This window comes from Drosophila eugracilis, unplaced genomic scaffold (assembly GCF_018153835.1).
Source record: "Drosophila eugracilis isolate 14026-0451.02 unplaced genomic scaffold, ASM1815383v1 contig_670, whole genome shotgun sequence".
NCBI classification, from domain to species: domain Eukaryota; kingdom Metazoa; phylum Arthropoda; class Insecta; order Diptera; family Drosophilidae; genus Drosophila; species Drosophila eugracilis.
Window position 1 is genome coordinate 300,658 of NW_024573558.1, and position 14,947 is coordinate 315,604.

A 14,947-nucleotide genomic window follows, 5' to 3' on the forward strand; every position below is an offset into this window, starting at 1 on the left:
CAAGGATATTCGGATTAATTCCATTTACGGGCAAACTGTAAATTGATACAAATTTGATTTGGTTGCTTTCATTGGCTGAAATTCTATGTATTTTCAAATTAAATTTGCTTCCATTTCGCATTTTATTTTCCAAGCAATATTTTATAAGCCTGCCAACATTTAATGTAAACCAAACACTTTTTAATTTATTTATATAGTTTATTGCTAACATTTTAACATTGCTTATACTTTGCCGTATACTTTCTGACCAATTAAGAGTTATGTCCTTAGGATTACGAATTACAACTACTAGTTTACGTTGCTCACAATTAGCTATGAACTCGGTGTTTTTGTGTTCCCACGAAAACTTCGGGCATTTCCATTTAGATTGCATGGTCATGGCTTTCCTTCGATTCTTACTGGAATTGCATATTGATGGGGCAAGGAAATAATGCAGCCATAAAGGAAAATCGCAGCGATTAGCTTAAATTGCAGGGAACCTTTGAAAAGACCCTCGGGCCAAAAAACACACACATGCACAGCTCCCCACGCACACAGACATTGCACAGACAATAAACCAATAAACGAAAGCCATCTAAGTGACCCATAAAGAGGGGAGGAAACGGAAGTGAAGGGGGTGGTGTGCACAGAGAAAAAGAAGGAAGTCTCACTTTCACAACAAAGAAGGCCAAAATTATGTTAAACTTTTTATATTTATAATAATTTATTATGGGATGGGGATAAATATCTAAAATAATATTCGGATATATATTTTCATTCAAGATTTAAGATGAAAAACCCAAAGTACATCTAGGAATGCCGTGCTTCTTGTTCTAGGAATTTATTTAAGTAGCTTACAAAGTCCCCAAAAAGCTTATCTGTACAAAATGTGCCAGCTGCTATGGCCCTTTTCTTTCAGTGCCCCCCAACAAATGTGCAAATGAAGTAGCTTAGGAATTGACATAAGGGTAAGTGCCCCACAGATGATGCTGCGATGGATTCTGGTGATGCTGCTCCTGCTGCTGGGACTGCAGCTCCTGTTGCGGTGCGGGGTCACTCAGAGTGGGGGTCAGGGCGGCTGCCCCGTTGGCATACGGTTGCTGGTGGGCGAAGTTGGGGGCCAGGTTGCTGGAGGCTGCGGGGGAGTAGCCCAAGTGCTCGTAGTACTCCACCACCGGCTGCGAGCTGGCGCTGGAGCAGGCCGAGGAGAGCGAGGCGGAGGAGTTCAAAGGCGGCGAGTGGTGCAGCGGGTGGTGCAGGGGGTTGTGCGGATGGTGGTGCTGCGTCATGGGCAGCATTTGATCCATGAGATACTGGTCAATTTCCTTGGGATCGATGTCGGTGGCTGCCGGCTTGTAATTTAAGGCTCCACTGGCCTGTGACGCCTGCTGCTGCTGCTGCTGGTGCTGTTGGTGCTCCTCGCCGGCGAAGTGGTTCCCATTTGTGGGATATGAGTAGCCAGGGTAGCTCACCCGACTGCCCGCATAGCCCCCATACCCGTTGATGTTCTCCAGGAAATCCATTTCCTGACCTCCTCCACTCTGAACTCCCGCCGACTGTCCCTGATAATTGACCTCACCTAGGGCCACATACTCCCTGCCAGCCTCGAGCAGTACTCCATAATCATGGCCTCCATTGGCCACGGGCTCGGAGAGCTGCCTTAGCAAGAGACTCGAGTTATTTGCTGCTGAGGATTTCCCGCTCGAGGGGGCTCCACTGTAAGGCGTGGCCGGGGGCGTCAAGGAGGACAACGAACTGGCCGTGGAGCATGGGGAATCCAGGCCAGCTTCGATGAGACCCTGCTCCATCAAACTGGCCGCACAGGCACTATTCAGGGATTTCATGAAGGCCTCATTACTGAATACATCGGAGGAGCTTGTGCCCACATTAGAGCCGGAGATGGTCGAGGGGCAGCTTCCCAGGCCAGCTGCATTTGATTTCCCGGCTCGCCTTTGGCCATTGGTCGTGCTGCTCCTTGGCTTTGCGTTTCCGGGAACGGCTGATGAACTCATCTCTGGTCCCGGGGATCCTCCCTCCCCGCTCTGCTGGGCTGGCATCACCCGCGCCTTTTTACGACGCGGCTGGTACTTGTAGTCTGGGTGCTCCTGCTTGTGCGTCATGCGAAGCTTCTCTGCGAATTCCATAAAGGGCTTCTTGTCGCTATCCTTTAGATTTCTGTAGAGTAGAGAAATAGTATCAATGGGGCTCATAATGGGAGAATGGAGTTATGAGAGTTTTTAGGGGGAACACTTTTGGGAATAGGTCCATTGACTCTGATCTACCTTCTAAGAATTTCATCATAGAATGAATATGGAAGGGGTAGCAAAGTATATAGAAATACATTTTACATCTCCGATTGGATGAATCACAATCTGCCGCTGATCTCTTTCTTCTTGATGATTGCAAAACTGTCAGGCCAAAAGGCGATCTGCGCCCAGCGGCGTCGTTTTCGTATATTGTTTGTAATAAAATATTGCGCGGTTCGAAATTAAAATTTCACAGTTCAGCGGCTTGGGCCTCAGGCGATAAGAAGTGGAATCTTCTACTGATAAGAAGGCGAAGCATCCGCCTCAGCTAATTGGGAATCCGAGCTGGGCCGATGGGTTAGCCCATAAATAAGCCCGGAATAATTGACTGTCACTGCAGCACAGAAATCTCAGCAAGAAATAAATGGAAATTGCGTTGAAACGGAAGTGAATGTTTCAAACCATACATTGAAATGGAAAATAATCTAATATAATACCGCTTTGTGAGTTAATAAAACCGCAGTTCTCCCTAATAACTGAGCAACAGGTAAACCTAATGTATTTATCTTGACTTCTCAGATGCTGATCTGACTTTATTTGCTGAGCCTCAGTTGGTACTCAGTTTCCTCAGAGTAGCCGGTGTTATTTCCCAGAAATGTCTGCAGATGCAATTCCCTGTCTCGTCGGAAAGCCCTTAGCCAAACGTGGAGGGCTTTCCCACTCTCCGGGTGGCTCCTTTGTCTGGCCAAGAAGTGGAGCTTATAAAAGACACTTTTCAAGTGGTCCATGCCCCAACGTTTACGCAGCCGGAGACGTGTCTCTGTTTTTTTTTTCATTTTTCCCTCCTATTTTTCCTTCATTCCGAGTGGTGTATATATAGAAAAGCTGAGAAAAGCAGAGATGGTACTTGTACTTACTTCCACAGCTTGCCCAGCGATTTGCTTAGCTCGGAGTTCTGGAGATGCGGATACTGCTTGGACATGACCCGCCGGGCAGCCTGGGCCCAGACCATAAAGGCGTTCATCGGGCGCTTGATGTGCTCCTTCTTGCGGTCCGTGGGAGCCCTGGAAGGAGATGGAGAAGTGCACAGAAATCAGTCAGAGGCTGCAGTGACTTGTTGGCCGGGTAAATAAGTTTTCATTAATGACAGGGTGACGTTGAAGACCAAAAAGCAGCACAACAACGCCTAATGTCAAGCTGAAATTTGCAATTAAAACTTTTATTTGCCTTGACAAATAGAAGATAAGAAATGGCCCCAGGGCCGGAGACCAGAAAAGTTCAGAAGTGCAGTCAAAAATGTATTTTTTAGAAGAAGAAAGAGCAGCGGGTAGTGGAAAAGTGAAGTGCAAACAAAAGCAATCAGCAAAATCGTGCAAAATTCCAAAGAAGTGGGCTTTCGGCGGATGGAAATCTATTTCAGCTGTGCGAAACAGCATTGGGAATCCTTTAAGTGGTTGCCACAACTCTTGACTTTGCATGAAGTATGCAACGCTCCCTCCTGCCTCCGAGTGCCTTTCCAGGACTTCTAAATAATTCCATTGACAAAGCAATACAAGCTGGTCCAAAAAGAACCGACGAGGCATATGATAACTTTGAGCATTGTGGTACGAGCATGTACTAAATTCGATATACATATGTGCACTGCTCAAAATGCTAAGAACTAAGATGGGGAGTGAAGTGTTACTAAAAAGATTTATCAGCTTTTAAAAGTAAGTTTCTGTTTTTTTAGGAATATTTATAGAGATAGTGAAGTGCATCTTCTCAACTGTCTTTTAACCTAGATTAAAATTGGATTTCCTCTTACAATCTTAAATGGACTCCAAACTAGTGACTCTACTTCTGTAGCAGTGTTCCAGCTGACACCTCCCAGCACCCACCCACATTGTCTTTATCTACGCATTCATTTTTATTTAGCATGTCAAGCTCCGAGGAATACAATGAAGACAGAGATTCAATCAAAGAGATAGGCGTTCCAGGGGGCGGGACACTATGGCCCGATGCCCGAGATTTCCCTTTGGCTGGCCCACCTTTTCGGAGGCTCCTATATTGAATTATTTATCCTAAGTAAACATGATCAGGGAAGAGATTTGTTTGGTAAATCTTCCAATTGAGTTGGGTGTGCGTGGCCGAAGCCCTCGTGGGCGGGTTTATTCGATATGCCTGGCTGCATTCTATGCCTGGCCGCAAAAATAGAAGAAGCTGCTTTCAATCAGAGCAAATCAATGAGCAGGTGCTCTCAGGTGTTGCCTCAAATTGATAGCAAGCTCAGTGGGAAAACACAAAATATAAAATCAAAGTGGTGAGCATGAACATAAGACTTTGGCATTTGGAAAGGAAATGATTTGGGAAATATTTTAAAATTCGAATGTTACCAATTTAGAGTAGATTATTAAACTCTCTCACTATATCTTATATCTTAAGTTCCCAATCAAAAATGTATCCCAAAGTATGGGATTTCCTTCTTATACCCAAAACCTTTTTCTGCTGAATAACCATAAAAAGTCAATAAATTTTTGCTAGAAAGGACTCAATTTCATAAAGTCAGTAAAAAGGAAAACCTTAAAAGTAACTAAACAAAATAAAAGGGAAGGTGGAAAGTTATTAATTTCCCGGGTTAGGTGAAAACAGCCATATATTTTTCATTTCCCTTTTCAGAATTTCCTTTTTAGCCGCTTTTGGCCTGGGCTTAATTACAAGTTCGGCCGAGCTTATTAAGCGATTAAAAACGCGACCGGAGGCCAAATGGACATCGTCTTGGGGTTTGTTATCTGCCTTCTGGTATCGTCGGCGTCGTGGCCCCGCCCCCGACCAGCATCCTATGCAGCCGCCCTCCCCCGCCCGAGTCAAAAATATCTGCCAGAATATATATGCAACTCTCACGCTTGACAGCACGCTAATCAGAATCAAGTGATGTTCGTTTTGCTGCACTCAGCTCTGGGACTTGGGAGGTGGCGCAGTGCTCTCAGGCCTACACAGCAAGAAATTGTGGTCGCTTTTGCAGACTTACTGAGCTTTAAGTTCCTGATTTTCATTCATAAGTAGAAAAAGAACAAACTACCTTCTATTTATGGTTCTGCGGTAAATATTATTCTGAGCACGTAAATTTGAATGCTGTGAGATTTCTAAGTTTAAAAATATTTCTTCCTATGCACCCGAAGAACCCCCAGAGCTGTATGTGTAGCAGATCCCCGGGGCACTTGGCAACTCAAGCACGTCTTCATTATTTGCTGCTGTTGTTGCATTCGGAGATGCGCAAATCTCATTAAGTGATATCTTCAAGTGGCCGTTAGCCGATGAGCAAATATGAGAAATGAGCGGAGACGGCCAGGAATTTTGAATTTGCAGCTTTCCATTTTTCGCATATGCCAAAGATACAAAGATACAAAGATGCGAAGATACTCTTCAGCTTTTGTTGCGCATCTTTTATCGGCAATGGGCCATTTGCCGCTTTTGTTATTAAATTTCCCAGCGGGGGAGGAGCCCCAAATATTTACAGCTTTAACACGACGCTGTAAACATGGCACGAAAATTCCCATTTCCATTTCCATGCCCATTTTCATTTCCAATTTGTAAGCGCATGTCAAAAACTGGGGACAAATGCGCCTAATTAGCGGCAGAGACGTCTCAGCGATTTTCACAAGTTCACAAATATGAAATGTATCTAGCAGATACAGCGCGTGTAAACAAATTGCAGCCGCCGCAGCTCGTTGTTTTTTTTTGTATCTTTCGTTTTATTTCTTATTTGCTTAGGCAGTGCCACATTTTCCCACGCAGCCGCCGCCTTTTACGACACTTTTGTCAAACAAATTTAAAATGCATCCAACGGATGCAGTCGCCTGTTTGCTCTGCGGTCGGTGGGCCTTTCTTCTTTTCTGTTTTTCTGTTTTTCTGTTCCAGTCAGGCCGCAGAGTTTTCCCCGAAGTTCGTCCGAAAAGGTGGTCAAACACCAAGGAGCCCTGATAAGGTGATAAGGCGGTGGCACTGCCCCTTTTTACCACAAAGGGGATCTGCTACCGTGAGAGTGGTATCTGGGTTTGCTCGGCCTTTGTGGCAGCCATTGGCCAGGTGCACTGGAAAAATGGTCTACAATAATGGAAGATCACTGCAAACGAGTTTGTCAATGAGTTTTTCATGGAAATGATTTGGTAATTGGGAACGAAATTAGGAAATAAGTGATTTTATCTAACAAATAATTAGTTTGGGTTTATTTTTAGAACAGATGCTAATATTTATATTAATTTTCCACGACGTAATAACAAAATACGAATTGAATTTCGGATTTCCATTATTATTTTATCTCAAATTGATCAGCAGCGTTAATCGCGTGGAAAGCAGACATCCAAAACTGCGAATTACTTTTACTTCATTGTTCAGTTCGCTTTCGGAGGTTTAAAATGTATAACATGGGAAGTTTGCTTGTTCAGCTCACCGTTGTTCTATATCTAGTGGCTGAGGTTAGTATATGTACGAGTTAGTATAGATATTAAATAACAGAGGGTACAGATAACTTCCAGGTTTGAGTTTACCAACGTCAAGTGCGCAAACTATGACCAGAATTTCGGGGATTTTGAGTATTGCTTTTTGAAGTCGGTGAATCGCAGCTACAAGTACCTTTCGGTGAAGTACCATCTGATCCAAACTCCGCTGACCAAAATTAAGGTAACTATACCCTGTTAAGTTTGTAGTTTAATGTAGGTAATGCAACCTATATTCCAGTTGAATATAGCCATGTTCAAGCGCTTTAGTGGCTATAGACCTTTCATGTACAATGTGACGGTGGATGCCTGCAGGTTTCTCAAAAACCGAAAGTCGAGTCCGTTTATTAACTTTTGGTTTACCATGGTTGAAAACCACACGAACTTCAATCATCTGTGCCCTTTTGATGTAGGTATTATCTCCCTTATTTTCATTATTTTACGAAGTTAGTCTTGTTCCAGCATGATATAGCTATAGAGAAGCTGCCAGTCGAGACGGTGTATTTCCAAGTCACGGAAGTGCTGCCCTTTCCTGAGGGAGACTACATGATCGAAACCAATTGGCTTGCTTACGACGTCAAGAAATGCCAGGTGAAGTTCTATGGAACCCTCTCCTAAATGCCTCTATCCTAGACGGATTTCATGTAAATTTAATCTTGTTAAAAACTATAACCAAATAAAATTGTTTTCTATGGAAGTTTCCCGAAATGCCTTTCAAGAAACTTTCAGTTTTCCTCAGTGCCTTCGAGAAACTTTGCGTGGTTCTCGTAACAAGATAAACATCTCGTTATTGGCTACTCGTCTTAGGTCAGGGATCAATGGGAATGGCCGGACTTATTGGAAACTTATCGGAGTGCCCATGAAGCATCCGCACATGGCGACCTCTTGAGGAGCGGCCTTTTGAGCCGCAGCTTTCCCTTTCGCCTTAAGTCGCCTCTCGGCCACTTCATCTCGATCCCATTCTCTGTTATCATTTCATTTGGCCACGTCCTCATCCATTTCCACTTCCACTTCTACTGCCACTCCCGCTTTCGTTTTCATTTTCATTTTCTTGTTTTTTTCAATTTCCAAGTCAATTTATTTTTACAGCGCACTGTGCCGCACTCGAGGAGAGTGGCTGGGAACGCGGGCTGCGGGGACTCCCCGCAAAGGACACGTATTCCCTGCGCCATTGCCCAACTAGGAGCAACTGGATAGGCGTGAAAGGACCCAGGCAAAGGGGCGTGGCAGCTGGGAACGCAATGAAGAGCGACAGTTTAAGTGGCGAAGAGCAAGAGCTCTGCATCATTCCGGTTTTTGTGGCCGTTTTTTTTTGGTGCTTTTGGGCGGGTTGTGGGTGGTTGCAGCTACAATCAATGCTGTCAGCTGGATATGTGTCCCTGACATTTGATGATTGTCGTGTAGTGGCCCTGAATCAAGTTCCCGGCCTAGATGGGCGGCCTACCAAGTGCTTAAGGACCCGAAGAGACCCTTTAATTATGTAAGGCAGCGGTGATTCATTGCTGTAATCTGATGTTAGAGATCCGAATGACTCACTTCTAATCAAAGGCGGCCGCTTAAGAGTTTAGAAAGCAGCTCCCTCGATTCGGGCGAATTTGCATGATTCACCCAAGTGCAGGAGGGAAGGTCAACACAAAATATTATTTATTACTTTCCTGCCAACAATGTTTGCCCGGTTTCTAGTGCAACGCGCTTGCTGGAATCTCACAAACACGAAAAGTTCGCTCTGAATTTCCACACCTATTTTGCCGCTGGCGATTTTCCGCCCATCCATCGAGTATTTCTGCACGGGATTTCCGGCAGACTTCGGCATTCGAGGAATAATCGCGTGGGTGCTCCCTCCATAGCAACTGCGGCCACAGGATTCTCCGATGCCACCAGAAACACACACTGACAATCGGAGGGGTGGCTGGGGAATCGGAACGCCGCTGAGCCATTGAACCCTTTTTGAAAGCCATATCGAGCGGATTTGCGCCGAAATGTGCGAGTACTTCGGCTAAAAGCTTATGGCCGGATCAAAAGCGCCTTCAATTTTATGCGCAAATGTTGTTTAATATTCGGCAAAATACCCCGAGCTCAGCAGAAAGCGGAAGGTTAACTCAACTTTGGGATACCCTTTGATTCTCAACTCCACTGACCTGGGTTATAATATCAGCCTAAGCTTAATTTCTGAAATATTTAAGATTTATTCCATTGGTATTTATATTTTTTTTTGTAATAGAATCCCAATTGGATATATCTGATCGTCCTATAGACCCCTCATGAGCAAAATCAAAAAATGAGCTCACCAAATCGATGTTCCACTTCATTTCCGACCCTAAACTCCACCCTACTTGGACAGATTTCGTGGCCTTAATCGGGGAATCCTTTGAGCCTCGCTGGCTTTGGCTCACATCGTTCCGCCGAAATGGCTTACTTGCAGTTTAGTTGGCTGGCAACTTTTTCGGCCATTGTCGCGCTCACCTGGCCATAAAATGCCCCCATCGATGGGGGCCACAAAATGACGACAACACCTCGGGGAGATGAGCTCCCGATGTTTTGTAAATTCTTTCTGCAACAAAAAATATGCAAAGCGAAAGTCTAGGCTGGAAACTTTCTGGCCAGCATTTGTGGTTGTGGGCCAGCAACAAAAACAGCGCCGTCAGCGGCAACAAAATCAATATTTGCCTTGTAAGCCGCACGTGTATCTGTTCTTGTTGTTGCCGCTGCACAAACTTTTACCGGCCACCAAAAGCTGAGGTTGCTCCTCTGGAGGGCGTATGCTTGGGGGCGGGTGGGAGCTCATCCAACATATGATGGGAGGAGGGTGAGGCTTCTACCAACATGAGGTGGAGCAACAGCTAGGAACATGTTTGCCGGCCCTGTCGGCTACACCAACAGCCGAAAAGCGAAGGACAGTGGAACTGCACGGAAGGGTTAAATGACTTTTAAGGGAAATTAATAGGTTAAGTCTAAAGTGGCAAAATCTATAATACATCTACATCGTATTAGCAATACCTTATCAACATCATGATAGTTAAACTACGAATAGTACAGAAGCACAAATCGATCTGGCCCACTGTTCCCCAGCTGATGGGTTGATATAGCCGGGGCCTCCAGTGGAGCCTCCTCCATGGGGAAGCAGAGAAGTGTTTGGTTAGGCTGCCCGAGATGACTTGTTGGGGCCATGTAAATTGACTCGTCGCAGCGCCGAAAGAAGAACTATGGAAGGCATGGGAAAGCAAGAGGAGGAGGAGCCCTACCCACCTGGTTGAGGAGCACTATACTCGTATATATGATAACACCTCGGGCCGGACACGGAGATAAGCAATGAAATATTTATAGGGTCGCCAAAGTCCTACCCGAAGTTGCGGCTCCTCCGACTGGCTCACATTTCCTCCTCCCTTTGGGAGCCCATATCTAATCGAGCCAAGCAAATAGAGCAGGGCGCATAAGAAGGGGTTCCGCACATGGTCTGAGTATTATTTAATAACAAACCCAAACCAAAACCCACCCAAACCTCATGCATTTATCGGGCGACGCCGATCGTCAGACTATTCAAGTGGCTCCTCGGCACTTTGTTGCTGCGCTTAAATAACCATTTTAAGTAATTCATGCGAAATTCATTTAACCAAATCAAACAGCCGTAAAATGTTTGCGGTCTCCCCTCGCCAAAAGCGGATCATAAAAAATTAGCAAAGGAAGCCACAAATTTGTAGTACATACTTGCTATGCGCTCGCCTTGGGAAGTTGATTGGGATATTTTTTAGAATTTTGTGGTAATAAGTCAGCCAAGTAAACCAGTTTAGGTAAATAACATTTGAAATCGAACTAATAGTTTAATCAATTTCTTGCTTTCCATGAGACTTCCAAGTTTTTCGACTTTTCCAGATTCACTTCCGAGCTTTGCTTGGCTTCCTGTGTACTCCCTCCAAAAGAGAGCAAGCAAAAAAGCGAAAAAGAAAAGCAATTTCCTATGAATTCCTCCTGTCAATCAGCGCAAACAGAGGAGCAATTAAATCTATCGCTTACAGCATTTTTTCGCCGTTTAAGAGATTTAATTTGGAAGGTGACATGGGTGCCCGGTAATCGGTGAAGTGAGCGGGGACTTGGTGCTGAGCGATGTGCATTTAAGCGATTTTAAGTGGGAATAAACAAGGCTCATAAAGCGCAAGGTAAACACTTTCCACCGAGGTGGAGGGATAGTCAGGAAGGAGGGTGTTCAAGGGGTGTGAGGTAAAGGGTGAAGGGGCCCCACTGTGGATAGATAAAGGAAAGGAAATGGCGCTCATATCCTTGTGCAAACACACACGTGCTCTTGACAGCGCTTTCTGCGCATTTCGCAATGAGGGGCAACTGTGCCCAAGGATGTTTGTCCCTGGACAGCTGAAAACCAGCACTGGGGGAAAACGGGATAGTAAATCAATATTAACTCCGAGGTTTTCTTGCTTTATTCTTAATACAGCCACTTTTATTACGGATTCAGTAGTCATTTTCCCTTTCATCTTTTTAGACTGCTATTCCGATCATAGTTCCTATCAAACTTATTCTTCAAGTGTAATCTCTGCCCAGTGATAAGCGACGGCGACAAAATAGAGAACAAAGCGACTGGCAAACGCAGATAAGACCGGGACCCCTGCTCGAAGACCGGAGCTGGAAGCCCCGCCATTTGCTAATTGCCGGTCAAACAGAGAGATAGGGCTGCTAAGGATCCGGAGAATCTGGAATCTGGAGTCTGAGGGATCACAGGGATCAGCCGCTGCTGCCACTCGTCTTTCTCACGACTCGAGATACTATATATGTACTCCAAAATACGGAACATCTTGTCAAGTGTCAACTGCTCGGTTCGCTTGAGCTGAGATCTGCTGTGGTTAGCCACCCCGCCTCCCCCCGGGACCCCATCCCCCACCTTGTTAGCAGTTAGCATCTTTACGCTAAAAACATATTTATTCGCTTTTTATGCCTGAATTGATTTGTCGTCGTCGTCGTCGTCTTCATCTTCATCTTCATCTCGAACGCACATTTATTGAGGCCTGTACTCCGAATCTCCGTATCTGGTGGCTTGTTATTGCCTTTTCCTATTATTTCTGCCTTTGGCCAATTTGTTGTTGCCGTGGTTTGTTTGTCTAATATGTGTGAATGTGTAAATTCATTTATATTTACATATGCCGGCAGACTCCCAATCGTTTTCCCTCCTTTCTTTCTCTTTTCCCTTTGCGGTTCGCCAGGTTTGTTTATCCAGTTAAATAAAAGAAAACCCACGTATATGCATATCTGCCTGGAAATTGTGTTAATCAGCGAACTCATCGAAGGTTGGTTAGTCATTCATGGCTCTGCTCCCTCTGCTGGGGGCTGCTCCTCGATGAGGACTCAATTTGCTCATCAGGATGTGGGATATGTTTTCAGAAGGTTTTTGGCAATTGCTTAAGTTTCGTTTAAAGGATGCCCCTATAACCTATATAACTTTACTTTCAAATATTTAATAAAAGAGTAATTTCATTTTTGAAATCTCAGTATAAGATGTTTCCCCAAAGATTTCTATCTGAATGAAAACACTTCTTAGTGTTCATTCTATTTAGCAAACTTATATGAAAGACTCATGCCAACTGACTGTCCAACTAGTAATATAAATTATCCTTTATCTTAAAGAGAGCTTACTTGGCCGATGCCTGAACCAGGTTCCAGTCGTAGCCCTCGAGGACCTTCATCACCGCAGTCGTGATGCGTTCGTCCTCCTTGCGGCCCCCTTGTCCTTGGGCCTTCTTCTGTTCGGCCTTCAAGGCATAGTTGGCCAAAACGAGGGTTTCCACCGGTTTAGCACGATCCTTGGAGCAATTGGAGCTGGCTGTTTCGCTCATCTTCAGCGAGACTAGGATCTCTGTTAAATTAGTTCAAGCACTGTCACAAAGCACTCTGCGTCACCGAATCACCGAAAGCGCGTTCTGATCTTATAGTTTCACCCACGCAGGGAATTTCCGACTTGGTGGATCTTACGATTTGTACGGATTGTTCAGATAGCCGGATAACCAGAGACGCGACGAGGCTGACGAGCAAACTGCGACTGATCTTGGGGATCGCCGGCCGTTTCCCCAAGACGCGCTCGGCAGCCGTCGGATTTCTGACGATCGTGGCGATAAGCTAAAGACGGTGGTTGGTTGGATCGTTAGCTCTATCTTGGGGGTGGTTGGGGGTCTTTGGGGGCGGGGCAGCAGGGCGGCCGAACGGCGGGGGCGAACATAAAAATCGCGGTACGCGTGTAAACATTAACATGTTCATGTGAAATTAGGTGGCCCCAGAGCGGAATCGAAAATGGGATGGGGGGCGACTGTCACAAACGAGTTGAAAAATTATATTTAGGTGGGTCGATACCTCGTAATAATACCTCGTAGTTTATAAGTATTAGTGCATATGAGGATGGATAAAGTCTAGAAGGTGGAATACATTTAGTAATCTCACCTTAAGACCCCTTCATAATAACATTTTCTAACATAAAAGAGTCTTGAAAGTGCGCAGTTAACAGAATTTTCCCAAAAAAGGTACATTATATATTAAAATATTACACGATATATATCTTTATAGAAGCACAATATACCCGAAGACCTGTAGGGTATCTGAAAGAGAGACCGTGAGATGGGCCGAGCTGAGAGACATAAATCGAAATGGAAACAGAAACAGAAATTAGTAACACTTTACAGCCACATGTGGATTTATGACACCTCCGAAGACTTTGACTTCGGGTTAAGGGGTTGGCCCTCGGGATCGTTAGAGACCTGCCACTTGTTGCAGCTGTATTTGGCTACCCGATGAGGGGGGTGGGAAAGGACCCGGGCTGAATGAGGATAAGTACCGAGGATTGGGGAGTAACGATTGCTAATGAGAAGTCGATAAGATCATTAAGGACTTAAGGGTTAAACGAGGAGAATGGAGGCAATGAAAGGGGATGGGGTGGGAAATGATGGATAGGTTCCCAGGGTTGACAGTAGGTAAGTTGGAAAATCTTTACCAAAAGTTGATACCAGTTTCTTACTATTCGGGTCCAAGTTTATTGGCTTTTAAATTAACTTAGCACTCCCATAAGTAATTCATTTTGGTAAATTAACAATTTTTATATTTCAACTTAGCTAGTCAAGCTGTAAATTTAGACAGCTCTTCAGCACAAAAATGTTGATGATAAGTGTTTTACTTAAAGAGAGATCGAGTTTATCTTAAAATGCAGATTTGGTTTGGTTTGAGAATGATAAAACATTTAACGAAATCAGATTGGAGGCCAGATCAGGTGATCTGGTAAGATCTCTTCATAACCACTTTGCACTAGATTTTACCTCTGGCTGGAATCGTAAAACCCGAGAAAACACCCTCGAAAAGAAATGAAATGATCGGGGAACGGAGAGCTATTCATTCCTCGCTCGTAAAACGTCGAAGAAGTGTAGTTTGGCTACGCTTTTGTTTTCCAGCTGGTTTCATCTGGAAGCGGGGAGCCGAATCTGTATCTGCATCGCATAACTTTTGGCCGCCAAATAATTTTTAGGGGTTTTTACAACTTTATAATTTTTACAACTCAATTAACTTTTTTCAAACGCCGCCGGCCAGGCAGACAAATCGAAGTAACAAAAATTAGACAATAAAACAGAGAAATGCATAAACGGAATCATAAATACCTAGGCCGTTTCGGAGAGATGAAATCGAGCCTCAAAACTGACGTCGAGCAGCGCCCGTTTTTTACTCTTTTTTGGAAGTGTCATAAAAGGCATCAAAACGAAAATTATACGATACTCCATAAAAAAGAGTCCGATACAGTGAAACCAAATACAGAACTCCGAGGGCAGTTCGCTGAACTGCAGCGACTGGAAAATTGATTCGCGTCTAGGAAATTTAATGGGCGGCCATCTAACAAATCCCCCCGCCCGGCTTTAAACATTTTTTCTGGACCGGCGAACTTCAAAGCCCGACAACTTGTTGATAAACAGCGCGCGGAAAAATGTGCAAAAAACGATTTTGAATTAATTAAAAATATTTGCGCTTATAGAAAAGAAATCAGCGGAGGCGAATTAATTTTCCTCCTCCTCCTTTTTTATGTTTCATAATCAAATTGGAGCAGAAAGGTCGAAATGCATCTGAGGGGCGGGGGCGTGGCGGCGGATGCGACGACCGCTTGACAATTTGCGACTTGCCATGAAATCGCATTATTTGATCTAAGCCGCCGACAAGCTAAAAAACGTATAAAAAACTTCAAGCCGCCTGCTAAACGAAACCAAATGGCACTTTTTC

The 14,947-nt window shown here is 44.6% G+C and overlaps 1 protein-coding gene across 1 annotated transcript; it reads right to left on the minus strand.

Annotated features, from left to right (window-relative positions):
- Positions 1–220: 220 nt before the first annotated feature.
- On the minus strand, positions 221–12,729 carry LOC108104214 (transcription factor Sox-10). Its single transcript, XM_017210157.2, has 3 exons — positions 12,338–12,729; positions 3,143–3,289; positions 221–2,154 (listed from the first exon to the last, which is right to left on the minus strand). Exons 1-3 carry the CDS (start codon positions 12,535–12,537, stop codon positions 930–932), a joined length of 1,572 nt encoding a protein of 523 aa, XP_017065646.2. The 5' UTR covers positions 12,538–12,729; the 3' UTR covers positions 221–929.
- Positions 12,730–14,947: the final 2,218 nt, after the last annotated feature.